The sequence below is a fragment of the Elaeis guineensis genome, chromosome 5 (assembly GCF_000442705.2).
Source record: "Elaeis guineensis isolate ETL-2024a chromosome 5, EG11, whole genome shotgun sequence".
NCBI lineage: Eukaryota > Viridiplantae > Streptophyta > Magnoliopsida > Arecales > Arecaceae > Elaeis > Elaeis guineensis.
This window is the reverse complement of record NC_025997.2, coordinates 7,829,175-7,856,235: the sequence shown is the minus strand read 5'-3', so window position 1 is coordinate 7,856,235 and position 27,061 is coordinate 7,829,175. Positions and strand designations below refer to the sequence as shown.

The 27,061-nt window shown below is 38.1% G+C and overlaps 3 protein-coding genes and 1 non-coding gene across 6 annotated transcripts in view; 3 read left to right on the top strand and 1 right to left on the bottom strand.

Annotated features, from left to right (window-relative positions):
* Positions 1–229: 229 nt before the first annotated feature.
* Positions 230–1,120, top strand: LOC140857918 (mitogen-activated protein kinase kinase kinase 20-like). The gene has a single exon (XM_073257328.1). The coding sequence runs from the start codon at positions 230–232 to the stop codon at positions 1,118–1,120; it is 891 nt and encodes a 296-aa protein (XP_073113429.1).
* Positions 1,121–11,025: 9,905 nt separating this feature from the next.
* LOC140857917 (mitogen-activated protein kinase kinase kinase 20-like) lies at positions 11,026–11,931 on the top strand. The gene has a single exon (XM_073257327.1). It carries the CDS (start codon positions 11,026–11,028, stop codon positions 11,929–11,931), a length of 906 nt encoding a protein of 301 aa, XP_073113428.1.
* A 4,777-nt stretch (positions 11,932–16,708) lies between these two features.
* The window catches only part of LOC105044770 (uncharacterized), a 30,653-nt gene continuing 20,300 nt past the window's right edge, over positions 16,709–27,061 (top strand). For 2 of the 3 annotated variants that reach the window (XR_012141353.1, XM_010922776.4), the window contains exons 1-6: positions 16,823–17,340; positions 18,938–19,009; positions 19,640–19,683; positions 19,770–19,881; positions 20,563–20,634; positions 23,586–23,648. Coding sequence is in view for 2 of the 3 variants with exons in the window: in XM_010922776.4 (XP_010921078.1) it covers positions 16,972–17,340; positions 18,938–19,009; positions 19,640–19,683; positions 19,770–19,881; positions 20,563–20,634; positions 23,586–23,648 (732 nt within the window). In the remaining variant the exon portion in view is untranslated. Of the gene's footprint in view, positions 17,341–18,937; positions 19,010–19,639; positions 19,684–19,769; positions 19,882–20,562; positions 20,635–23,585; positions 23,649–27,061 lie in introns of all 3 variants that reach the window. The other variant, XM_010922775.4, reaches the window with a different exon arrangement.
* Positions 26,468–26,589, bottom strand: LOC114914245 (small nucleolar RNA SNORD14). Its single transcript, XR_003801033.1, has one exon. It is a non-coding gene; the product is annotated as a small nucleolar RNA SNORD14 (small nucleolar RNA).

Here is a 27,061-nt window from a genome sequence, read left to right as displayed (position 1 = left end):
TTTGGGTAAATCTATCATCATGGATGGTGAAGATATGTATGCGAAGCCCAAGCCGAGTAGGGTCAGGATTTCCAATTTTCCGCTCCAAAAGCTGCTCTCCAAGAGAAAGAAGGACTTCCAAAAACAGAGGGCCACAGCATTACATATATTCTCAAGAAGTTAGATAGGGTGCAGTAGCCGGAGGTCAAGATCAAGAAGAGAGATGACGTTCACGTGGGAGAGAGGAGCGATGTTGGGGAGAGGAAGCTCTGCTTCGGTTAGCTTGGGACTCCTCAGAGACGACGAATCCTCCTCCCTGGAGAAGATAATGGCAGTCAAGTCCGCACCAGTCTCCAATTCCTCCATCTTGAAGCACGAAAAAGAGATCCTCGATCTCTTACAAGGTTGCCCCGAGATCATCGGCTGCCTCGGCGACGACGACGGCGAGGCCACCTACAGCCTCTTCCTTGAGCTCGCAACCTTCGGCAGCCTCTTCGACATCCTCCGATCTTCCCACGGCCCCTTCTCGGAGCCCGAAGTCCGGCATTGCACCAGGTCCATCCTCAAAGGCCTCGCCCATATCCATGCGAAGGGGTACGTGCATTGCGACATCAAGCCACACAACATCCTCGTGTCCGGCTCCGGCGAGGTCAAGATAGCCGACTTCGGGCTTGCCAAGAAAGCCGCGGAGAGGTCCCAAGGGATCTTTATACGCGGCACACCACTGTACGTGGCGCCGGAGGGAGTGGCCCGGAACGAGTACGAGACGCCGTCGGATATATGGTCTCTCGGGTGTACATTGATCGAGTTGGTCACCGGCAAGCCGGCAAGAAGGTTCCCGGTCGACCTCGAGCTGCCGGCGTTGTTGTTTCGGATCGCTCGTGGCGATGTCTTGCCGGAGATACCGGAGAGCCTTTCAGCGGAGGGGAAGGATTTCTTGAACAGGTGCTTAGCGAAGGACCCAAAGAAGAGGTGGACGGCCGAGATGTTGCTGGATCATCCCTTCGTGTCAGATTTTGGGGAAGAAGATGATGGACACGGTGAAACACCATGCGGAGCCCAAGAAAGAGTTCTAGATTTTATTGTAGGGTTTGGAGATGTTTTGAATGTCGCTGCTGGGCAGCAAGCCCTTGTAAATTGACTTCCTCTTGTACACTCGCTCCAATCATATTTTATTATTACTTTACGATGAACATTTCTTGTTTAATTTGGTTGCACACGTATGGTGGGTCCACCAAGAGTTACGTAGCTCAGAGGCGCCGCGACAAAGCCACGTTGGACCATACCCTGGCTGGGCCCTAGCTCGAAGTCGATGTGGTTAAAGATTCTTGAACCGGTTCTTATCGATGGAAGAAACTAAGTTCTCAAGTACTTTTTCAAAAATAATAATGTTGGTAGATGAGGTTAGTTCGTAATTTTGTTAATGGTCCGGAACAGGGCAAGCACAACCCTCCCCAATAAATGATGCAGGATTCTTTCTCAGATACACTAGCAAAAGATTTAATTTGCCTGCAAGCTAGTTGGCAACTTTATTTTTTTTGAGTGCAAGAGCTCTTTGAAACTGCTAAGATAATATGAATCTTTGAAAAAAGTGAAGTAATCGCTGGTAATGTTACTAGTTACGAGTTTCAAAATTCTTCTGTGAAGCCCCCCTTGCAAAAAGTATTCTGCATATTTTTGACTAATTCTGACTAAACAGAAGCCCGCTTGGGTCCCACGAACTCCTACCATTTAAGCCCGGGCTTTGTTGTATGACGAGGATCCAAATTCATGGGTCATAGTTTTGCTGGACTATAGTTTAGATCCATAGGTGTTTTTCTTTTTTTTTTTTCCTTTTTTTTTTTTTTTTTTTTTTTTTTTTTTAATGTGTGTGTGTGTGTGTGAAAATTGCAAGGACACCTCCAACACTTTGGGTCAATCTCAAAGACATCCCTCTACTTTAAAAAGTTAAAAAAATATCCCTTAAATTTACAAACTATTCCGATCTAGTCCGGCCGTTAATCTTCTTTAACAAAATGAAGTTACATGACCATCACATGGTGATATAAAATTATTGTTTGATCAAAATATCCTTTGCATCTTAAAAGAATCCCATTGTACAGTGACGTCAGGACTTCCTTTCCTTTATACGAATCCACCATAAGATCATCCATCGCATTATCCAAGTGCGCTAAACTTCTTTACTCATCCATCTGCATAGATCATAAAGTAAACAGTACATGACCAAGATCATCCATTTATTGACACAACTGTCAAAGCGATTAATGAATGACTATAGATTATTTCATAAATTTGCATAAATTTTAAAGCAATCGCATAGATGATCCAGATTATCGATCCTTCTGCCAGGATCTCAAAGTGATCATTTGATGATCAACATATTCCCCTACCTCCATGGATCTCAAAGCAACCACTATGATCCAAATGTATGTCCTCTCATATCTCAAAGCAATTATGGGTGATCTAGATATTTATCTATCTTGACAGATCTCACAGCAATCATGGAGAATCCAGATATTCATCGATCTGCACAAATCTTAAAACAACCAAGGATAATGTGAAAATTCATCCTCAACCACATATGTCAAAGAAATGGTGGACAATCGAGATCATATTCATATCCACTTGCATAGATATCAAAGCAATCATGAATGACCCGAATATTCATTCACCAACATAGATCTTAAAGCAATCACGAATGATCCAAATATTTATTTACATACATAGATTTAAAAATAGCTATGAATGATCCGGATATTCATCTATTTACATAGATCCTAAAGCAACTATGAATGATCTAAATATTCATATATTTGTGCAGATATCAAAGTAATCATAGATAATCTACATATTTATCTACCTGCATAGATATCAAAGCAACTGTGAATTATCTAGATATTCATCGATCTATATAAACTCAAAGCAATCATAGATGATTCAAATATTCATCTGCTACAGATTTCAAACCAACCACGGATGATCCAAATATTCATCTATTAGCATAGATCTAAAAGTATCCACCGTTGATCCAGATGTTCATCAACATGAACGGATCTCAAAGCAACCATGAAGATCTTGATTCTCATTCAAGTGCATAATTCTCAAACTGATCGATAGATCATCAGGATTATTCATCTACCTACATAAATCTCAAAGCAACCATGCACGATCCAGTATTCATTTGTTGCTTTGAGATCTATATAGGTGGATAAATATTTGGGTCATCTATGGTTGCTTTAAGATCCATGTAGATGGATAAATATCTAGATCATCCATCTTTTCTTCGAGATCTGTGGAGATGAATGAATATCTGGATCGTCAGCGATTGCTTTGAGTTCTGTGTAGGAAAATGAATATCAAGATAATCTACGATTGTTTTGAGATCTATACAGGTAGATGGATATCTGCATCATCCATGGCAATTTTGAGATCTATACAAGTTATTGAATAAAATCTAAATCATCCGCTAATCACTTTAAGATTTGTGCAAATAGATAAACATTTGGATTATCATAGTTGCTTTGAGAGCTGTATAAGTGGATGAATAGCTAGATCATTTGTGATTGCTTAGACGTATATCCAGATAAAAGAATAATTGGATCACCTGTGATTGCTTTGAGATCTGTACAAATGGATAAATATTTAGATCATCCATAATTATTTTGTGATCTGCAAAGGAAGATTAATATCTAAATCATCCACATTTGTTTTGAGATCTGTGCAAATAGATAAACATTTGGAGCACCATAGTTGCTTTTTGAGATCCGAGCAAATGGAAGAAAATCCTGATCATCAATTGATTGCTTTGGGATCTGTGTAGAAGGATGAATAATCTGGACCATATATGCAATTGCTTTGAGATTTATGTAGATTGATGAATAATCTTGATCATCTATCAATTGCTTTTATATATATGTAGGTGGATGGATGAGCCTAGTCATGCATTGATTGCTTTGAAATCTATACAGATGGATGAATAAAGAAGTGTTGGGTGGATGTCTGGCCTGGACACCACCTTCCAAGACCTTTTCAGTACCACGCGATGCAGCAGGAAGAAAGAAGAAATAAAACAAAACAATCAAAATACGTGGATCAGCCACAAAAGAACTCGCCTCCACGGGACATGCAAACTTCACTATGAAAAAAAAATTTACAAGAGGAGATCTCACCCTCAACCCTCGTACACCCAATTTCTCTCTCACCTGAAGTTTTTCTCATAAAAGCTCTCTCTCTTGGAAGACCCCCCTGAAGTGCCCGATGACCGCTGTCCAAGAGCCTCCTGCTCCTATCTTAGCGCTTCCACCTCTCTCTTCTCTCGGGTTCTGTACGGCTCCGTACGGCGTATCCACGGAGAAAACTCGAACCACCACCACTCTCTATTTCACGTACAGGCCTTTTAAAGGCTTAAACAAGGTTTAAACCTAATTAGATTAGGTTTAAGAGTCCTTAATCAACCCAAATCAAGTCCCTGAACCGTCGGATCAAGACCGGGAGCTCCCTGAGCCCTCCGATCGCAATCGATCCACGAAATAGTACTGTAGACCGTGAGAAACGCGTGGGAAATGCCCACGCAGTCCACAGACCCAGCCGTGGACCTCCCGGTCCACCGTGGACCGAGGTAAAGGGCCCGGGTAGGGTGCCTGGGCCTGGGCCGGCCTGCACGTGGGGGCCTGGGCCGCGCCCGCATGCGGGCCCGCGCACGGGCTGGGCCGCGTGCCCGCCTGGGCCGCCCGCATGCTTGGGTCGCGCGTCCCGTGCTTCGTTGCATGCGGTCGCGCTGCTGCCGCCCGCCACCGACCGCTGGCGGTCCTCCATCATCTCGGATCTCGTGCTGACTTCAAAAGCTCGTATCTCCTCCATCCGAGCTCCGTTTGGGATGATTTTAGTCTCGTTGGACTCCATTTTTTATCGCGAACCTCGCTGTGAACTCAATATGGACTGAATCTTAAGACATCAAATCCTAACAATATCTATCTCGACTCGATATTCGACCTCCTCCACACTCCGAAAGCTTCTGGATCTCGCCCCCATGCCTTGGAACAATCACCTACTGATCATGGATGGGCAAACATGGGAGTCGAGCCAGGCTGCTCGATCCCATCTCCATCGTATGCTGTGCTCCTCCACCTTCTGGAGCTCCACCTCGTTCTGGGCTCCACCTAGCTCCTGAAGCTCCACCTCGCACTGGGCTCCCCGCCAGATAATAATATCCTCTGCTCCCCTTCTTCCCCTCCAGCATAATCCTATCGCTGCATAGCACCCTCAAGATTCCTCCACCAGCTACCGTCCTATAGCCTCTCGAATCCAGTCTGCTAAGTGAGATAAGATTTCGTCTGAAATTGAGAATATATCGAACCTTCCCCAATCTCCTCACTGTTCCGTCATATGTCCTCGAGCTGACCGTCCCAATGCCTCTAATCGCACAATTCGATCCATCCGGCAGATATACAGTGTCCTCACTGTTCTCTAGGGAGTCAAACTGCTCCTCTCTGCAACATACATGATAAGGGCATGCAGAATCTAATATCCACTGCTGTGAAGAAGTAGATACCTCATCAGATATCTCTAGGACATCTCCATCTGAGTCGCTGCCGGCCGTCGCTACAGCAGCCACCGTCCGATTTTTGAGTTGAGGACAATCTCTAGCTAGATGCCCCAACTCCTTACACCGGTAACATCTGATTTTGCTCAAGTCCCTCCTGGACTTAGACCACCCTCATTGCGATCTCCTGTCATTTCGTCTACCGCCTCCTGCTCCTTCAGAAGCCACCAAAGCTGAGCTACCGCCACCTGAGCTCAAAGCTGAGTTTTTCCTCCTAAGAACCTCATTCTGGAGTATTGCCGCGGTGACCTCGTCCATCTTGATAGTGCTCTTCCCCACAAGAAGAGCAGTCACCAAAGATTCGTATGAAGGAGGAAGCGACGCTAGCAAAACTAGCACCCTGATGTTCTCCTCAACATTCTCGCCAACGCTGAAGAGGTCGGTGAGGATCTTCTGAAAGTGGCTGAGATGCTCCTGCACGCTTTGTCCCTCAACCATCCACAGTTGGTAGAACTGCCTCCAAAGGAAAAGAGTGTTGGTGAGAGACTTTGCCATGTACAACTCCTCGAGCTTCGACCACAGCACCATCAAAAAAATCTCGCTTAACACATGGATCACCACCTCATCCGTCAAGTACATGCGGATGGTGCTCACCGCCTGCATCTGTAGCCATTTCCAATCTCGCACCTCCATGGTGGTCGGCTTCTCATCACACAAGAGAGCATCGATCAACCCCTGTTGGATGAGCACATCCTTCACCTTTGCCTGCCACAAGGAGAAATTGCTCTTACCATCAAACTTGTTGATCTCTATCTTGATTGTTCCTATCTTCTCCATCTTCAGTCTTGCTCATCACCGCTGTAATCTGCATCCTTGTACCATCTTGCTTTGATACCACTTGTTGAATGGATGTCTGGTCTGGACACCATCTTCTAAGACCTTTTCAGTACCACGCGATGCAGCAGGAAGAAAGAAGAAACAAAACAAAACAATCAAAATACGTGGATCAGCCACAAAAGGGCTCGCCTCCATGGGACATGCAAACTTCACTATGAAAAAAAAATTTTACAAGAGGAGATCTCATCCTCAACCCTCGTACATCCAATTTCTCTCTCACCTGAAGTTTCTCTCACAAAAGCTCTCTCTCTTGGAAGACCCCCCTGAAGTACCCGACGACCGCTGTCCAGGAGCCTCCTGCTCCTTCTCTCTTAGTGCTTCCACCTCTCTTTTCTCTCGGGTTCCGTACGGCGTATCCACGGAGAAAACTCGAACCACCACCGCTCTCTGTTTCACGTACAGGGCTTTTAAAGGCTTAAATGAGGTTTAAACCTAATTAGATTAGATTTAAGTGTCCCTAATCAACCCAAATCAAGTCCCTAAACCGTCGGATCAAGATCGAGAGTTCCTTGCGCCCTCCGATCACGATCGATCCACGAAATAGTACCGTGGACCGCAAGAAACGAGTGAAAAACGCCCACACGGTCCACAGGCCGAGTCGTGGACCGCCCGATCTACGATGGACCGGGGTAAAGGGCCCAAGCAGGGCGCCTGGGCCTGGGCCGGCCCGTGCATGCAGGCCTGGGATGCGCCCGCATACAGGTTGGGCCGCGTGCCCGGTTGGGTCGTCCGCCCGCCTTGGTCGCACACCTGGGTCGCACGCCGCTGCCGCCCGCCGCCGGCGGTCCTCCGCCACCTCAGGTCTTATGCCGACTTCAAAAGCTCGTATCTCCTCCATCCGAGTTCGATTTTGAATGATCTTGGTCTCGTTGGACTCCGTTTTTCGCCGCGAACCTCGCTGTGAACTCAATATAGGCTAAATCTCGAGGTATCAAATCCTTATAAGAAGTTTAGAGCATCTTGAGATTTGTACAATGGATGATCCAATTATTCATCCATCTATATAGATATCAAAGTAGCTACAAAACCGATCTGAATACTCATTTGCCTAGATAGATCTCAAAGTAGCTATATGGATGATCTGGATTATTTTGCATAGATCTTAAAGTTAGAATAGGCTAAAAGAGAGAGAAGATATTTTCATCAATTGAAATAAAAGATAAATGTGATCAACTGGTCAGAGAGCCAAAGGACCAATTTGCAACGATTTACAAACTTTAGAGATCTATTCGAAACGTTTAAAGCTAAGAGGTGTCTTAAAGATAAGCCTAAAGTTGAGGAGTGTTTATGTAACTTTCTCTTTTTTTCTTCAAATCAGATTTTTATCTTGCCTTTTTTTGGTTGGGGGGTTCGGGGGAGGGGGGGTGCGGGATGGAGGACGAGGGCCGGTTCGTGATCTAATTAATGATAATAATATAAAACATAATTTTAAATAAATACTGAGAAGATGCATTCTAGTATGAATTAATTGATATCTAAGCTTCCTACGGTGTATATTAATTGAGATCTAAGCTTTCTATATTTGTTAATTTTTTATATTTTTTATCATAAAAATTATTTTGATTGATTATTAATTAACTTACTAGTGTGTTTGGATTTATTCGTTGTATATCCAATAGTGACGCAGGTGAACGCCAACTATTTGCGCCTTTGAGTACAGTTTTTTTTTTTTAATTTTCTATATTTAATTTATCTCTCTTCCAAGTGTCCAATAATATGTACCATTTATGGATATTTGACTAGTTTAAAATTAGAAAAAATATTTGAAGGTCTATTTAAAAATTAATTATCTAGTTCTTTTTTGTTTGGTACTGCAGTAAACAAATCATTTTTGTCCATTTTTATACCATTTTGTAATTTTCAGGTTAAGTACGTCATTGGATGAAGTTAATTAGTGTTTGTCCTTTTCATACAACATTATACCTTATGATTAAGAACTTATTTTATTGGATAAAATTAGTGTTTGTCCTATTCCTACAATATTGTACCTTATTAAGAACTTATTACAGAGTAAACTATTTTACGTATGCTGTTGATTACAAAACATAAATTTGCAATTAGAACACCTTGAGCAATTTATATTTTATTGTTACTAGTGTTACATCTTTGCGCACATATGTGGACGCCCTTTCTTACAATAATGGATGAAGAACCAAAAAATTATCAACATTGGTGCATTATAGCATATCTTTCTAAATATAAAATAAGAACTTTGTTGTCTAATAGGATGTAGTGATTACATTTCTGATGAGTGATTGTAGTTGTTTATCTATGAGGGAAAATTTGTAAGTTGGGCCACTTAGGTAATGCTAATTTTTGTGGACAATGCATAAAAATGTTTATTTATATATTATTATTGTTGTTGTTTGCATTGTTGCCATCTCGTAGTTCTGTGGATTTACTTATCACAGCATGAGCACTCATGATCAATCCCACTCCGTGAGCATTTCTATGTGACAAAACTCATGATTTGTTTGACTGAACCTATTGTTATGAAAGTATCCGATTAAATTTTTGTCATATACCAGGGGGATGTCTTACATAGGTGAAATTAACTACTAAAAAAAGGTGATTTATCAAGAAAATTTATCGAAAAAAAAATTCCCTCACAATTCCGATCGATTTTCGAACAAAAAATATTAATTACAAAAGTTTTTGAAGAAAAAATTTTTTCTCTGAAAATCCCTCGCAAAAGTAATTTTCGAGGGATTTTTCCCTCGTAGATGAGTTCTTAGTGAAAAATTTTTGATGAAAAATATTCTATCAGAAAATCTCTCGAAAATTACTTTCGTGAAGAATTTTCTAAGGGATTTTTCCCTCACAAATCAGTTTTTAGTGAAAAATTTTTGATGAACAAATTTTTCTCGAAAAATCTTTCGCAAAAGTAATTTTGGAGGAATTTTTCCTTCATAAATGAGTACTTTGTGAAAAATTTTGGATGAAAAATATTTTCTCAAAAAATTTCTCGAAAATAATTTTTACGAGAAGTGTTCCAAGAGATTTTTTCCTCATAAATGAGTTCTTAGTGAAAAAAATTTAATAAAAAGAGTTTTCTCAAAAAATCTCTCGCAAAAGTAATTTTTGAGATATTTTTTTCTCATAAATTAATTTTTAATGAAAAATTTTTGATAAAAAATATTTTCTTGAAAAATTCTTGAAAATTACTGTTGCGAGGGATTTTCAAAGAAAAATTTTTTCCTCAAAAATTTTTTGCAGTTTATATCTTTTGTCAGAAAATTTGTCAGAATTACAAAACATTTTTTTCCTCAGCAAATTCTCTCAATAAATCACCTTTTTCTAGTAGTACAAGTTCAGATTCAAAGGAATTAAAAGATTTCGGCAATTTCGAAACTCTAAAGTAGTGATGATAAGAAATGAATGTTGGTTCGTTCAAGCTTTTATGAGCACGAGCAGATTAAAGTGTTCAAGGCCTTAATCAAAGAGAAATAGATGTCTTCAAATTTAAGTGATACATTTTTATATGCTTTGATCCAGTGTCATACAACACATTCTACCTGCAGTTTATCTCCCATTTTCTATATATCTTCTACTCTTTTTTTCTTTCTATTTTTTGAAATAAATGAAGTAAGTAAGGTACTTCCCATGAAGTTATAATTGGTAGTCTTTTAGATTGTGATTTTTGATTGTAAGAACTCGAGGGAGAATTTGACATTGTCTTCTAACGCATAATCGTATAGCTATGCAACTATAAGCCTTTTAAGAGGATCAAGGACTAGGTTAAAATGCACATGATCCCAACAAGAATGGTCCTGATCATAAATGGTTTGGCTGGAGTTTCTTTCATCCGTGCCAACGCAGAGAGAACGAAACTACATAGATTTGATCCTCATAATTCTTCTTTTAAGGTCAGTTACCGGAACATTAGCTTGCTTTTTTCTTTTTCTTTTTCTTTTTTTTTTAATGTTTTTTGCTGTTTGGTTCTTGGGATTGGTTTTAGGACATCCATTGCTGTTTGGAAAGTCAGGAAAATCACTCACAAAATAACTCTGCTGTACGTTTTCAGCCATTCACTTCGCTTCAATACGTGGCACAGACGATATCTCAATTCAAAGGGAACAAATAGAGTATAACGTAACAGCTGAGTTACTTCTTATTGAGTTATATTATTTGGGCCACTAAAGCTTTTCCATTAATCGATAGAGTTCCGTGCAGCCCCGCCCGCAGACCCAGATGACCAAATCAGTTAATTAACGGCTTCCGAATTCGAAAATTCTGGAACCTGAGTCGGCATTAAATCATCGGTACAAAAGGTTTCAAAAAAAATCAGTAAATTACTATTATTCAAATTTTCTTGGTAACGACCTACCATAATTAGAATACACACACATACGAAGCCTATCCATCTTAGACGATCTTTTTTGGGTAAATCTACCATCATGGATGGTGAAGATATGTATGCGAAGCCCAAGCCGAGTAGGGTCAGGATTTCCAATTTTGCACTCCAAAAGCTGCTCTCCAAGAGAAAGAAGGACTTCCAAAAACAGAGGGCCACAGCACTACATATATTCTCAAGAAGTTAGATAGGGTGCAGTAGCCGGAGGTCAAGATCAAGAAGAGAGATGACGTTCACGTGGGAGAGAGGAGCGATGTTGGGGAGAGGAAGCTCTGCTTCGGTTAGCTTGGGACTCCTCAGAGACGACGGATCCTCCTCCCTGGAGAAGATAATGGCAGTCAAGTCCGCACCAGTCTCCAATTCCTCCATCTTGAAGCACGAAAAAGAGATCCTCGATCTCTTACAAGGTTGCCCCGAGATCATCGGCTGCCTCGGCGACGACGTCGGCCCCGATGACGACGGCGAGGCCACCTACAGCCTCTTCCTTGAGCTCGCAACCTTCGGCAGCCTCTTCGACATCCTCCGATCTTCCCACGGCCCCTTCTCGGAGCCCGAAGTCCGGCATTGCACCAGGTCCATCCTCAAAGGCCTCGCCCATATCCATGCGAAGGGGTACGTGCATTGCGACATCAAGCCACACAACATCCTCGTGTCCGGCTCCGGCGAGGTCAAGATAGCCGACTTCGGACTTGCCAAGAAAGCCGCGGAGAGGTCCCAAGGGATCTTTATACGCGGCACACCACTGTACGTGGCGCCGGAGGGAGTGGCCCGGAACGAGTACGAGACGCCGTCGGATATATGGTCTCTCGGGTGTACATTGATCGAGTTGGTCACCGGCAAGCCGGCAAGAAGGTTCCCGGTCGACCTCGAGCTGCCGGCGTTGTTGTTTCGGATCGCTCGTGGCGATGTCTTGCCGGAGATACCGGAGAGCCTTTCAGCGGAGGGGAAGGATTTCTTGAACAGGTGCTTAGCGAAGGACCCAAAGAAGAGGTGGACGGCCGAGATGTTGCTGGATCATCCCTTCGTGTCAGATTTTGGGGAAGAAGATGATGGACACGGTGCGACACCGTGCGGAGCCCAAGAAAGAGTTCTAGATTTTATTGTAGGGTTGGGAGGAGTTTTGCATGTCGCTGCTGGGCAGCAAGCCCTTGTAAATTGACTTGCTCTCGTACACTCGATCCAATCATATTTTATTATTTCTTTACGATGATTATTTCATTATTTCTCGTTTGATTTGTTTGTTCACGTATGGTGGGTCCACCAAGAGCTACGTAGCTCAGAGGCGCCACGACAAAGCCACGTTGGATCACAGCCTAGTTGGAGCCCTATGTCGAAGTCAATGTAGTTAAAGATTCCTGAACCTGTTCTTCTCGATAGAAGAAACTAACTTCCCAAGTACTTTTTCCAAAATGGTAATGTTGGTGGATGAGGTTGGTTTGTAATTTTGTTCATGGTCTAGAACGGAGCATGCACAACACTCCCTAATAAGTGATGCCGGATTCCTTCTCAGATACACCAGCAAAAGATCTAATTTCTCTGCAAGCTTGTTGGCAACTTTATTTTTCTTGAGTGCAAGAGCTCTTTGAAAATATTGGGGGTATGAATCTTTGGAAAAAGTGAAGTAATCACTGATAATGTTCTTAATAGGCAGTTTTCCTTTATTGTTTTTTTTTTTTATAGGTCATCCATTTTTTTTACTTTTATGATGCATGCTTTCTAATTTCATTTATATTTTATTTTGTATAACAATTTTGTGTTTTATTCTAATCTGTTTTTGTTATTTTCATTTTCATTTTTGATTTCTTATTATTTTTATCTTTTCTTATTTATATATCTATTCCAGATAAAATAAAAATATAACAAATAACTTATTATCTTTTTTCGTTATTATTTGTCAAGCACACATTGCACATGTCTATTTGTCAGTTCTTATATATTGCTTAAATAAATTGAAGAGTTTTAAAGTTATGGTAGGATGCATTTGCTTGTAATGAAACCTGCAAAAAAGGGAAAGGGAAATTAAAAATTTTTTGTCAAGAGAAAATTTTTTTGAAGATGCAATCATAAACTTTCCAAATTATCAATTTTTTGTTGGAATATAGAAAGATAACTTTCTAAGGAGAATAAGTTTTTCACAAAATATCTCATGCAACCAAACATATCCTTATTGCAAAATCAAGCAATTAAAAAGAATTAAAAAATTCTTTATATAAGATATTTTTTACATTCCAATTTTTACCAAACTGTGTACACACTTGTATTGTTACTTGCTTAATCGCTTTTATTTGCACAACTATCGTCAATCAACAGGTATCATCTAACACCAATTCTATGCTATTGGATCACCCACTATGGATTTTCTGTCATTTGATCACCCATTTTTGATTGTAAGGCTCCTTCAAAGTATAGCAACCTAAGATTGTATGGTGACATTACATGACTAGAATAATTACTTAGCGTTAGCTCGGATAGTATACCATCTTGCCTCTAAAGCCACACGTTGGATATTCTGGTCTTCAAAGTGGTGGTATCCCTCGAGATTCAACCATGCTTGGGAAAGTACTACCGTCATAAAAATATCCCGACCATCGGGCCATGTGGAGAGGAGTCTTAGGCAACGCAGGTACATTACCCTTTCTGCGGGTTGGCTCTTCCTCGAGCTCACAAAAAAAAAAAAAAAAAAAAAAAATTATGTGTATATTTTTATAAATATTTAAATTTATATAAATATTATTTTAAAATTAATATTTATATATATATATTTTCATAAAATATTTATTATATATATATTATTTTTTATTTATATATATATATTATTTAATATTATTAAAAAATTAATAATTTAAAATTTAAATGACTTAAATATTCTTATGGATAGATATATAAAAAAAAATTATAATGATACATATATAAATAATAATTTCATAAAAATATTTATATAAATTTAAATATTTAAAAAAATATATGTATAAAAAATTTTAATTTAATTTTTATCTATTTCATCTAGATAGATTTAGGTCCTTTTGCTCTATAATATAGTAACATATTACATAATATAACAATACGATGACGATATTATATAATATTTTATATATTAAAATATTATATTATATTTTATTTTTATGCAAGATGGGACGATTACGTCCATCTTATAGCAATATAATATACTTTATATATTTCATAAAGATATTTTAATAAAAAAATTTAAAATAAAATATAATAAGATCATAAATTCTTATTATTACAGTTCTCAAATCCATAACTATATCCATTCGATGCAAATGTACAAGCTATTTATATCAAATTTAGATATTTTTTTAAAAAGTATATTATTATATATTAGAGAAAATATAAATGGTTACGATCTATTTATTTTTTAGATAAAATTATTTTAATCTATCATTTGATAAAATAATTATTTTATCTATATAAATTAATAAATTAAATAAATTTATTATTTTAATTGTACATATTAATTTTTTTATTAAAATTAAAAAAAATTTAACAAACAAAGAGAGATATATTTATGCTAAAGATTTTTTGCGTGTATAGCCTTTCAAATATTCAAATTTGTATGAATGCCTCTATAAAATTACTATTTACGTATATATCCTTATAAATTTTTCTTTTTGCATATCTATTCATAAAGATATTTTAATTTTTTTAATTTTAAATTATTAAATTAATATAGGTACATATGTAAAAAAAATATTTTATGAAGGTATACATATAGATATCAATTTTAAAAAGATATTTATATAAATTTAAATATTTAAAAATATATATATATAAAAAAATTAATTTAATTTTTTAAAAAGATATTTATATTTTTTTTCTTTTATCTCTTTATGTACGATCCAATCATCGCACGTGGCGCATAAAGAATTGCTCTCTTTTAACAGGATTTGGGCTCAGGAGATATTGGATTGATGTGGGCCTACTCAAATAGAGTTCACACTCTATGAATCCAAAGGAAAATCTAATCCAATGCTGTTCCATTTTCCAAACAAGCTCTTTGGAGGATTGAAAATAAATGCATACATACGATGATGGCCAATTATATAAAATACATTTTTATGGTACAAGACTGTGCAAGTATAGATAGAATGCTTCCAGACACTGTAAATCTGATTGCAGCACATATAGTGCAATTTATATGCCAGTCTTGGGCTTGTTCTCCCATTCATTTTTAGAAAATATCCTCCATCTGAAAATAGTTGCTGCAAAACTTGAAAATGATTTTGTTATGTCTTGTATATACAGAATTTACTTGATCTTAAATAGAGTTTAAATTCTCTCCCATTGAGGTTTAAACCAAGAATTTTAGTTTATTAATTACAAATGCTCGTATATTGTGCAATGACCTTGATTAGGAGGGTTCCTTGAATGCATGATGGACTGCATGATGTTGCATGTGTCCCTTCCAATTATGATTGCAAGAATAAGACTGGTAATGATAATTGATCGATTGGACCAACCTAAACTAGATAGGATACTTATTCATATTGATCTTTTCTTCTTTTGAGAATATGGAAGAGCTAAGATGCCTCCCCGATGCTATATTAAATAACTAAATAGTACAAGCATAAAATAACGATACAGCTGAGCATCCTCCTGCACTCTCTCCGTAGTGCATCTTAAAATAAAGCCTTAAAATAGAAATTCTTATCTGGTCAGAAGGAAGATATTTTAATCCATCAAAGCTTAAACCAAAAAAATCAGGCCTATATCACCAGGCCAATAAGGAACAAAAACATCACATAGATTTTATTAACTAAATCGCCCATGAACGATGTCTTACTGTTTAGCTGTTCTGAACACCTAACCCTACTGACCACTCTCATAAAGAAAATTTATCAGAAGGCCTCTTTAATCTTTAACGTCCTGAAGTTTCTTAATAGTCAACATAGTGTAATCTGCAACGAAAGTTGCTTGCAAGGGCATAGAAACGAAGCGACACCACGAAGCCGACGTCCACTCAATGAAATGAGAGACAATCATCTTAAACACCACTAGATGACCAATATGTGCTACAAATTGAAAAACATCTCTATTCATATAGATCTCGACATACTAGCAATTTTGACCATTCATTTCTATGTGTCCATATAAACAATCATGGAATGATGTATATATAAGGGCATATTTAAATGAATGGAGTTAGACTCTATAATCAAGTAATTTTTATTTTAATTATTTGGTTGGAAGGAGTTCAATTTATTTTTTAATTTAAAAAAATAAAAATATTTTAATTATTTAAAATTTAATTTTTTTTTTATAATTTAAATTTTATTCTGATTTTATAATTCTAATTGGATCGAACAAATTCGAAGATATGGCATTTCAGTTTTTATTCCAACCTATTCCTTCCGATTGCTGCAACACGTATAATCAAAATTTATGCCAGAGACACGGCAAAAGTATTTATAAATTTACACAAAGGACCGGCTTCAATTTTCCCATGGTGGATTGGTGGCATGCGGATTGCTACGTCATATCTAACATTTCACATTTTTATCATTGATATTTTAATAATAAAACTTCCTACGTGATTGCCGTCCCTGATGGTCCAACCTTTCCGCAACTAATCCAAGCACAACGTATATAATATCCTTCCTTTCTTGGGGTTTTCCCGTTATCCAGAATCTCGATGGATATCGCCCTTCGCGTTCGATACACGCCATGGTCTCGGATCCCGAATATGTCCGTCCATTAAATCACCTTCTGTGCCGGGCTCCACTGTAATACTCTAACGGGCGGCTGGTGATCGAGGAAGAGCACGTACAAAATATCCATCGTCACTCTGATTTAACCGTTATTCAGAATATCCGTGGACAACGCGCCCGCGTTTAAGCCACGCCATCGGCCGGCGCGATCTGATTAGATCACCTACCGTCCAACCAGTTTGGCTCCACCGTGACAGCGAAGGGACGGGTTTGAGAGCCTCGACTTCTATAAACTCAGGTTAAACGGCGCACTGGAGAAAGAAAACGACAAGGACTTTCTCTGCCCTCCCGTGTTTGGTTCTTCCCTTCGTAAGGGAACCCCAAAAAAGAATTATAGTAGTACCCAACGTTTGTCGCCATGGTCGCTCTCCTCCACTTCAAATACTCCACTAACCCTCTTCCCTTCCTCTCCGGTGCTCCCCAACACCACCTCAACGCCAAAGAAACCCTATCTCTTGGAGAATTCTCCTCCCATGGCGTGGTCCCTCTGCGTGCCTCCCCGCGTCTCCGGCGTCGCCCTCGACGCCTTCGACCTCAAGAGGAACGCCTCCAATTGGAGGGAAGTTCCATGGACTGCGCCGCTGAGGTGCAGGAGCGGTTCTTGTTTCCCGTATCTTGCGGGTTTGAAGAGAGTCTTGGAGACTCATCGATCGGCGAAGCCGGGTTTGGGGTCTTGGGTTCCTAGAGCGTCGGTTGGTGCTGGGGCTGCGGTAGAAGAGAAGAGGAGGGAGGAAGAAGAGGCGGAGGGGAGGCCGTTGAGGGTTGGGCTGGTGTGTGGGGGTCCGTCGGCGGAGCGTGGGATTTCCTTGAACTCCGCAAGATCCGTTCTTGATCACATACAGGTGTGTTTTTTTTTTTTTTTTCCTGCGATCAAGATTCTAGCTTAGTTGATTTCGTTCGTTTTGGATTCTGATTTTTGTTTTCAGGAATCGAGGATAGTGTTAAAGAATAATGAAATTGCTGATAATTGTCAAAAAGTTAGAATATTGTCTTTACATAAAATATTTTCTAGTAATATATGTGAACTCGATTGTATTCCTTGGTTTCGCGTTGAAAACAGAGGTCTTTTTCAAGATTATATTGCTTTATTTCTGGAATTATTGTCGGTTAGGATGCCAACATTTAGGAGGTTAGAATTTCTGATTTTGAGTTTGATATGTTAAATTAGAGTTTGGTTGATGCGCTTTATGGTGTTGGTTAATGGGAGTCCCGTTGCATGTCTGTAGTCTGCAAAACGTTGGTAGTGAGTCCCAGTTTCAGATATTTGACAAGACAGAAGCAAGATTCTGGTGGTGGCAGAAACATAGTCAACTATGGTCAATCGTGGTCTGAACATGTCAGTTATAGTTGATGATATGGATAGTCTAAAAATGATTATTGCTGTAAAACAGGCTTGCAAATACCCAACATTATCATTTTTAACTTGTGAGCAGTGACACCAAATACTTACTGAGGAAGGAAAGCTCGAGTTACCATACTGGCTTGGTTGCACATGTTTAATTCCCGGGAAATGGGTTACCAATATGACTTACATGACTTCCAGCTCCACTTCCTTGCGATCAGACAATTAGCATAAGATTGATCTAGAGAATGCTTTAAATGGTTGCCTTCATCTACCTTCTAATGATTCATCTCAATTTGGTGATCTCACTGGAGATTATGCATTGGTTACTCTTCTGACGAAGGTAATAGTTATCATTATGAAACATAACATGTGACTGTGACTGAATATGCTCTCTCTAAAAATGGCTGTGAAATTTCTGCTTTGTGTATTCTTTAGAGAATTTTGTGGGGTTTGCATTTATATTGCTTTCTCTTTCAGTTGTTTTAACTATAATACCTATGCCTATTTTGACAAATATTATTTTCTCTGTGCATATACAATAATCTGGTATCATTTTTCACTTCTTTAGGCTTTTATTGAATCGAGAAAAAGGTTTGATTTTGCATCTTTTTGATATATATAAGGTATCCCCCAAGAATTCTTATTATTTTGAGTAAATTATAAAAACCTTCTTGAGATTGGGGGTAAATTACACTTATACCCATTGGTTTGAAAAACCTATGCTTACCCTCCTAATATCTATTTTTATCCAACACTTTAACCCATAACTTAATGCTAGTCAAACCATTAACCTTAGATAGGACTGAAATGTCACATCAGAAAAAATTTCAAAAACGACCGAAATAACCTTAAGTGACATAATAGCTATTCAAGGACATAAGAAAACATATGTATCCTCTTCTCCACCCAAGGGCAATTTCGACTTTTCATATAAGCAAACAGTTTTACCAACGCCATTAATTTAATTGGGTGTAAGTGTAATTTTACAAACTATTGGATATAAGTATAATAAAATTAAACTCTGGGAGGATTTGTAATTTACTCTATTATTTTTTGTAAATAATATTGAAATTCATGTTCACATTACATGACAGGGAGAAGATTTGCATGTCAGCTGCTATTACATTGACTGTGATCTCAATGCATATGCAATATCACCTGCCCAGGTTGGTATACTAAATCCCAAGTTTCTAAGTATTTAGTCACTTTATAATGTCCTTTGTAATTTGGCTGATAATGGCTGTGCACTGTTGAATACTGTATTTGGTAATAAAATTTCCTTGTATACAATGTGAATCTATTGTATAAGGGTATTCTCTAGCTTTGGTGAACATGTGGGCCAGTCTCCCAAATCCCATTGGTCATTGCATTAACTTGAATTATTATTACTTAAGTTCCTTGGAATTGTAACATTATATATGAATCATCACATATTTTCAGTGTTCATAATGCCTGGTCATTTCGCTTAGTTTTATTATCTAGCATAGTTATGCCAATTTGTAGCTAGTTCTATCAGCCATGGAAGTTGGATAAGTTTGATGTCTGATTGTTCAAGGGTACCTGTAAATTGTTTTTACTTTTGTCATGAGTACTTTAAAACTGTTTTTGCACATAGATGTCTGATAACTTAGCTGTACAGATGATTTAAATGACCAAGGTACTTGGCATATTTTATCATATTTTCTTTCTGAACCACTTGTAGATCCAAAACCATGTATTTCACTGCATATTTTTCCTGTTATGTCTCTCATGCAAGTCAGTAATATGATATTATTCCTGTTTTACCTTTTTCACAGTTGTATTCAAATACTCCTGCAGATTTTGATTTCAAACTAGAGAGGTTAGCCTTTTGACTTCAGTATGTTTCCTTCTTTGATCAAATTAGTATATTTTGGATGATACTTTTTTCTGGTTGATTTTTTGCAGCCTTGCCCAAGGTTTTCAGTCATTATCCGACTTTGCAGCCCATCTTGCTGTCTCTGTGGATATAGTGTTCCCAGTTATTCATGGTCGTTTTGGTGAAGATGGTGGCATCCAGGTTTGCATTATGAATGAACAAAACTCAACTCAACAAAATGATACAAAGCCTTAATCCTAGACTAGTTGTGGTCGGCTACATGAATCCTTTTTCTCCATTTGCCTTTGTTTAGGGCCACACTTTGAAAGATGTAGTAGTGTTATGAATGAAATGAGAGACGATATAACAGTATGCCTCATTAAAGTTAAATGCTACTCCTAGGGGTTGTGTGGTTGACAAGCTTTAGAAAATTGGTTTATTACAATATAAAAAATGAATGAGTCTTATGAAATCATTTGTTGGTTGTTCTTCGTAAAATAAGTTTAATACAAATTTATGGGTCCTAAAATCTCAAAAATGTGAAAAACATCCTCTCCTGTGCTCTTTTTAGATAGAATTGGGTTTAATTATCTGTATTTTTTTTTTTTTGGGGGGGGGGGGGGAGCGGGGGTGCGAGGAATCACATACTATCGAACAGCCCATTAAGAGGAGAGTTAAAGTGCCATGATTGTCAATGCCCTTTGCCTTCATACACCTAGCACTACATAACTCTCCTTATGTTGGTGATTTCTGTTGTGGAACCTATGCACACAACAGGCAACTTTGTTTGGCTTCACATATACTAACTTTTAGCTCCTTTTTTTTTTTTGTGCAATCAAATGATCAAATTAACATCTCCACCACTCATGTTTAATTTTCCAGGAGCTGTTTGAGAAAGCAAATGTGCCATTTGTTGGTACTTCATCATATGAGTGTTGCCAGGCATTTGACAAGGTAATCCATCAACCTTTACTTCTAGATCATAACAATTTTAGGTATTGTCTTGCTGCTTCTCTTGTAAGCAACTATGCATGCTTGTTCAGCACTTGATTCATTGGCAGAAAGGTGGAAATTGCCATCTCTATTCCATGTTAATGGGTCTTCTTGGTAAAACAAGGGGTGTGTGTGTGTGTGTACACTTATGTACATATAATATAGGTAAGCTAGGATACACTCAAGTGTATCTCCACTCAAATCTGGCCAGATCATCATTGGAGGATGGAGGTCCAACATTGATGATTTGGGCTATTAGATGTAATATACTACATGTAAACTACTTCGATACCAATGATCATATGATTTGGGGATCCTTAGTTTACGCATCAAGTGGTCAAAAAATATTATGTAGACTATCCATTTTTTGACCACTTGATGCAAATGCTAGAAATTTTCAAATTACATGATTTTTTTGGTGTGTAAGCAATTTAGAGGTTGTAGATCACATTCAATGGCTTAGGTCATCGACTTTGAACCCTCATCATCCAATCATATGTTTTTATCCTAGTCTGCCTCTCTCTGTGTCTCTATATGCGCGCGCGTGTGTGTGTTTGTGTGCGCAATCTAGACTCCATTAACAACCAATCATTGTAGAATGAATATATATTAGTTATTGGAAAATATTAGATATTGTACTTATATTAGAAACAAAATAATAACTCGTTACATGAACGCTTGAATTGGTACATCATAGGATTTCTATGATGGAGTGTAGCTTGATTTGGATGCGCCAAGTCTAGAATTGATTTTTAGACCTTGGGAGGGGTGTGGTTCGCAGAAGTTTAATCGATCATATGGACCATACATGGTTAATAGTTGAAATTTAAAAGGCTAGAAGAGCTTGTTAAGACCATCTAGATCAGCTTTTCAAGTCCTGATCTGTCAATTGTTCTTGTTAGGGGAAGCCTCTGCTTTTAAAGGTTAAAATGTCATGTATGGCTCATAATACAAACTTTATCAAAATATAGGTCCCGGTTCATATCCCAAATTTGAAGCTAATTAGATCAAGTTTAGCTTAAACCAGACGTAGACATTTTTTGTTTCCCCTATTTTCGCTACTAATAGAGGGTGAATTTATTGAGAAAGGGTCTATTGTTACTTTTTCTATCAGGGAAAGAGATAATAAATGGTATTCAGATAACAAAATCCAAATATCATGAGGTCTGAGCTAAAACTATTTAGTTAGGCTTTGGGGCTATAGATGCAGAATCAAGAACTAGTTAGTGTTGTCTCCATATAAGACCTGAACCCAACCTGATACATTGCACACCTATCTTTTCCCAAAAGCAGAAGGCAAATGTAAAAGGGAAAAGAGATCACTGCTACATTTTGCCAAAGAGAGGTAGTGAAACCAAGAAATTAAGGTTCCTTTTTCTCTCATGGAAAATCTTTGATAGCCTGTAACAAGTATAGGTATGGTTCAGACTTCAGAAGACAAGCTTCAAGCCTATGTTGTGTTGAAAATTAGCACATGTTTCAAGCCCAGGGTTGTCTTCTTATGATTATGGAAATAGTACAATGGATTTTTTTTTTTTTTTTACATGGAAAGATCTTTTTTATATCAAATAATAAATTGGGTGATTGTGTCTAAACATGCACAAGCATGCATATCAGTGTAGAAATTAATAAGGTACTTTATGTCAAGGTAGAATTATCATTCTAATAATATAAGTGATTATTCTTAACTATGGTGCTGACATGGTTCCTTCAAAAATTATTATGTACTATAGAACATTAACAAATCAAATAATACCTGGTAAATCCCCTATTCTAGTTAGTCAAAAGTATAGTTCTCATTCATTATTATATCCAAGGTTTTAAATTCTGTGGGACAGGGCTGTCCTGGTTTTCTCATGGAACAGGATGCGCTGTCATCCCATCCCATCCTGACACTTGGGATAGAGGATGTCTTAAGACGTCCCGATTGAGATGTTAGGACGTTGGCGGGATGGTCCTGTCCTGACACATGGGACGGTATCCCATCCTGGTGTCCCGTGGACGTTCTGTTGGGACCTGAATCATTAGTTATATCTACTTGCTTCGTTGTTTAAAATACTTGCAACATTTACAGGCATCTTAGTTTGTCGATTGAGTATTGTAGTACTAAAAGAACAGGAGATCTTTGGTTAAACTGGTTTAAGCCTATTTAATAAAATTATAAAAAAACTGAGGAAATGCTAGATGGTTGGAGGAGAAGCATATAACTGTTCATAAGAATAAAGGTGATGTGCAAGACGATTTAACTATCAGGGAATCAAACTTATAGAGCAACATTAAGGCCTGCAACATTGTATAGCTCAGAGTATTGAACAATAAAGAAAACTTATGAAAATGAATTGAGTACAATAGAAATGAGACTTAAGATGGATGGGTGGTAAAACTAATAAGTATGGATTAAGAAATAAATATATTAGAGGAGCTGTAGGAGTTGTACAAATTGAGGACAAAATGATGGAAAATCAGTTGAGATGTTATGTACATGTACAACAAAGATCTAATGAGGGCTCTTGTAAGGAGAGGTACTTTAGTTTGTATTAAAGGTTGTAAGAAAAGAATAGGAAGACCTAAATTAACATGGATGGAGGTTGTGAGGAGGGATATGGAGAAACTTGGAATAAGATCACGGGTGGCTCCATATAGGAATAATTGGCGAATGAAGATCTATGAAGCAGACCCCAAATAGTTGGGTAGAGGCTAGATGATTATGATTACGATTAGTTTGTTAATTGAGAAACAAGATAGACATGGGCAGCAGCTTTATATGACTTAATGATCAATGTGTACAATTCATTTGATGCATATAACATCCATAAATAATTCTGTGTGTACTTTGGCTTAAACTAAATCTAATTTCTTCTTAATATAATATCTAATGGTATCTTTTATTTTTGTTTCCATTTCATTGGCAGTACAATGCATCCTTGGAGCTCAGCAATCAAGGATTTGTGACGGTACCAAGTTTTCTCGTACAGGTGTAACTCTTAATTAACTACTTTATTTAATACTTGTTATATTGTCATCCTTATTGTTGTATTACATAGTATATGATTGGTTACGATTGGATTTTCTTGCCTGCTGCATATAATTAATTAAAAAATCATTGTATTTTTGTATTGTTCATTCATAACTTTTTTGTATAATAATATGTTCGTGATTGGTATTATATTTTGAAAGTTGAAGGAAAGAAAAATAAAGCATAGGCCAAATCAGACACATAAGGTCTATCCCAATGCCAAGAATGCTAAGGAAAGATGGAGATGATGCTTCTGAAATTGTACGAGGATTATGCTTGATTGCTTTGACAGTGTACCCGATCATATAGGATGCCTATACCAGCATGACATGTGCTTTTAATTGGGTTTGTTTGGTTTACATATCTCTTGATGATAATCCAATGCTAGTGATAATGTTGGTTGTTTGTGTAGTCCATATAGTTCGAAGCCTGGCACACGGTAGCCATGATACGGATGCAGATACATGGTTGATGCCTATCAGCCATAATGGGTTCTGACGAGCTATTGTAATGGTCCTCAATCTGCGTAACCGACCATGGCTGAGCATTTGAATATCTAGGATGACAAACCTTGTGGAGAGCAAGCGTGAATGTCCTCAAAGAGCTCACACCTGAAACCAACACACCCCCCCGACACCCAACAACTCCTTGTCTGCCCCCCACCCCCCGAACCCCGGCCTCAACCAAAAAAAAGAAAGGAAAAAAAAAAAAGAAAAAGGAAAAAGAATATTTGTTCATTCCTATTTTCTGCTACAGTATTCAGAGAGTGATGAGGAGAACAAAATGGAGACAGATAAGATATTCGACTAGGATATCATACTATGGCACTAGACAGAAGCTCCATGGACCTCCAAAGCAAGCATATATGATCTGTCTGCCCTGTGGAGTTCAGATCTGCATGAATTCAGAGGTGGAAAGCAAAAGGGAATGATAAAATAGTATTTGTATAAATATTGGAATTAAGAAGTAGAAACAAGGGAGAGAGTAAGCATTGATGTCCTCAAAGAGCTCCCACCTGGCAACCAACCACACCCCATCCCCTGCACGCCAACCAAAAAAAGATAAAGAATAATTTTCAGATTGGTTCACCCCTAGTTTCCTGCTACAGTATTCTAAGAGTGATGAGGACAACACAGTGGAGAGATATATGACGTTCGACTGGACTCTCATACTGTGGCACTAGACAGAAACTCTGTGGACCTCTAAAGCATCAGATCAAGTATGTATGACCTGCCTGTCCTGTGGAATTCAGATCTGCATGCACTCCTTTAAAGGTGTAAAACCAAAGAAAGGGAATGATGCAAAGTATTTGTCTGGATATTGGAACTAAGAAATATAAACAAGGGAAGAGACGAGATAGAACACATTTGTAAACTTGCAATACTTGTTTAGCAAGCATGCTTGCCCAAAATACGTGCAGAGTGTAGTGGTGCTGGTTTCTAATGACTTAATTACAATACGTCGGCAATGTTTCCAAATTTGCATGTGGTAACTAATGTGCATAAAAACCATCTGACTGATAACACTTGATGAACACACTTAGCAGCATGTGAAAGTTGGTAAATGTTTAGTAGGACCTGCATGTAGTGCTATGAACTACATGAAGAGCTCTTTTCTTTGCTAAATGTACCATCAGCATTTTTCTGAAACCATCAAAACCAGCTTCTCTTGTTCTGTGGATCAATGCATCAGGATTGCAGAAACTTCCAAGCTACGGATGTTGCCACAATAGTAATTTCAAAGAAATACTGAGATTATGCTAGGGTTTGTCCAATGTACTAGTGATAGTGATATCTTGTTCGACGTGGTCTCATTTTAGCTTATTCTATTATCAGATTATGACATTATTAATTTTTCTATTTGTCTCATTTCCATACATCAAAACAGTTTCAGGATATAAAATTTTATCCTGGTCATCAGCTTGCTCTTCTGTTGTCTCTTAGGTGAAATTCTACCTTTGATGGGTTTCTACCATTGATAATACAACGACAGTTTCAAGAGTCCTGAACATAGTTCTGTATTTGGATTTCCTGTTTTAATCTAGAAAATTGATTCTTCCACATATGCAATGTGTAAATTTACTCTTCTGCATTTTCCTAACATTGAAACAATATGAATTATGAAGCATTTGATTTTTTTTCTTTCCTCATTGTCATTTTAAAACCTTGCTTCTAGGGGTGTGCATGGTTCAAGTAGGGTCGGTTTAGGGGTATTTTTGAAACCGAACTAACTTAAATTGGTTTTCCAAAACTGAAACTGAAATTGGACTCACCTAATATGAAAACTGGTTCAAACTAACCAGAAAAATTCAGTTTGGTTTATCAGGTTAAATTATAATAACAAGGGAGCCATAAATAGACCAAAAAAGTGTTCAACCAGATGGGAGAAAAATCTAAAATAGACAGAATCATAAGAAAGGTATTCCAGATTTGGGGGTTGGGGGACGGCAGTCTCGGACATCCAAGGAAGGATTGAGCAGCGTAGGCTCGTAAGCTTGGCAGGGCGAAAGCTCACAAGCACCCACTGCGAATGTTTTGAGAAACAAGCCTTTGGATTTATCATCATCAGCACAGGCATCCACTACGAATGTTTTGAGAAAGAAGCCTTTGGATTTATCATCATCAGCAACCAGTAACTAGTAAAAAAACTCTATAACAATAAGAAGAGAAAAAGAGAAAAGACAACACCATAAATACATAAAGAAGTAAAGTTTCAACCAAATGGGAAAAATATAGAGCTACATGATGGAATCGTGAGAAAGGAATTTCAACTGAAGGCAATCTTAGACATCTGAGAAAGGATTGAGCAGCAAAGGCTCTCAAGCCCGGCGAGGCGAAAACCCTCAGGTGGCCACTGCAAATGTTTTGAGAAACAAGCCTTTGGATTTGTCATCTTCGATGCGCCTAGAGAAAACCCATCTCACAATCCATAAAGAATCCTAGGATGAAGAAAGCAATGAGTAAACAGACAAGAAAAATAGAAGACCTTTTACAGACTCCAGCAGTGGAGGCGTTTGAAGGGAGAGGAGGATTTCTAGCTGCTGCTATTGTGATGGACAGCGGAGGACAGGATTTAGGGTTTCAGAGGATCAGAAGAGAAAAAAATAGGGCACACCATGGCCATTGTGTTGGGTGTGATGGGCTATATACAGTGCTTCTTAATAGGCTTGGGTGATGGTTGGCTGTTGATATTTGATCGAATGAAGAATCCTTCCTAGTTAAAGCGCGAGAACTTATAACTCGAGCAGGGTTTGCCGGTTTGGATCTCAGGCCATGCTGGATTTGGGTGCAACTGGTGTGCTGGGTTGGCTCACCTATTCCAAGTAAGATAGTATATATGCTAGTCAGTTCCTAAAAAAAAAAAAAAAAAAAA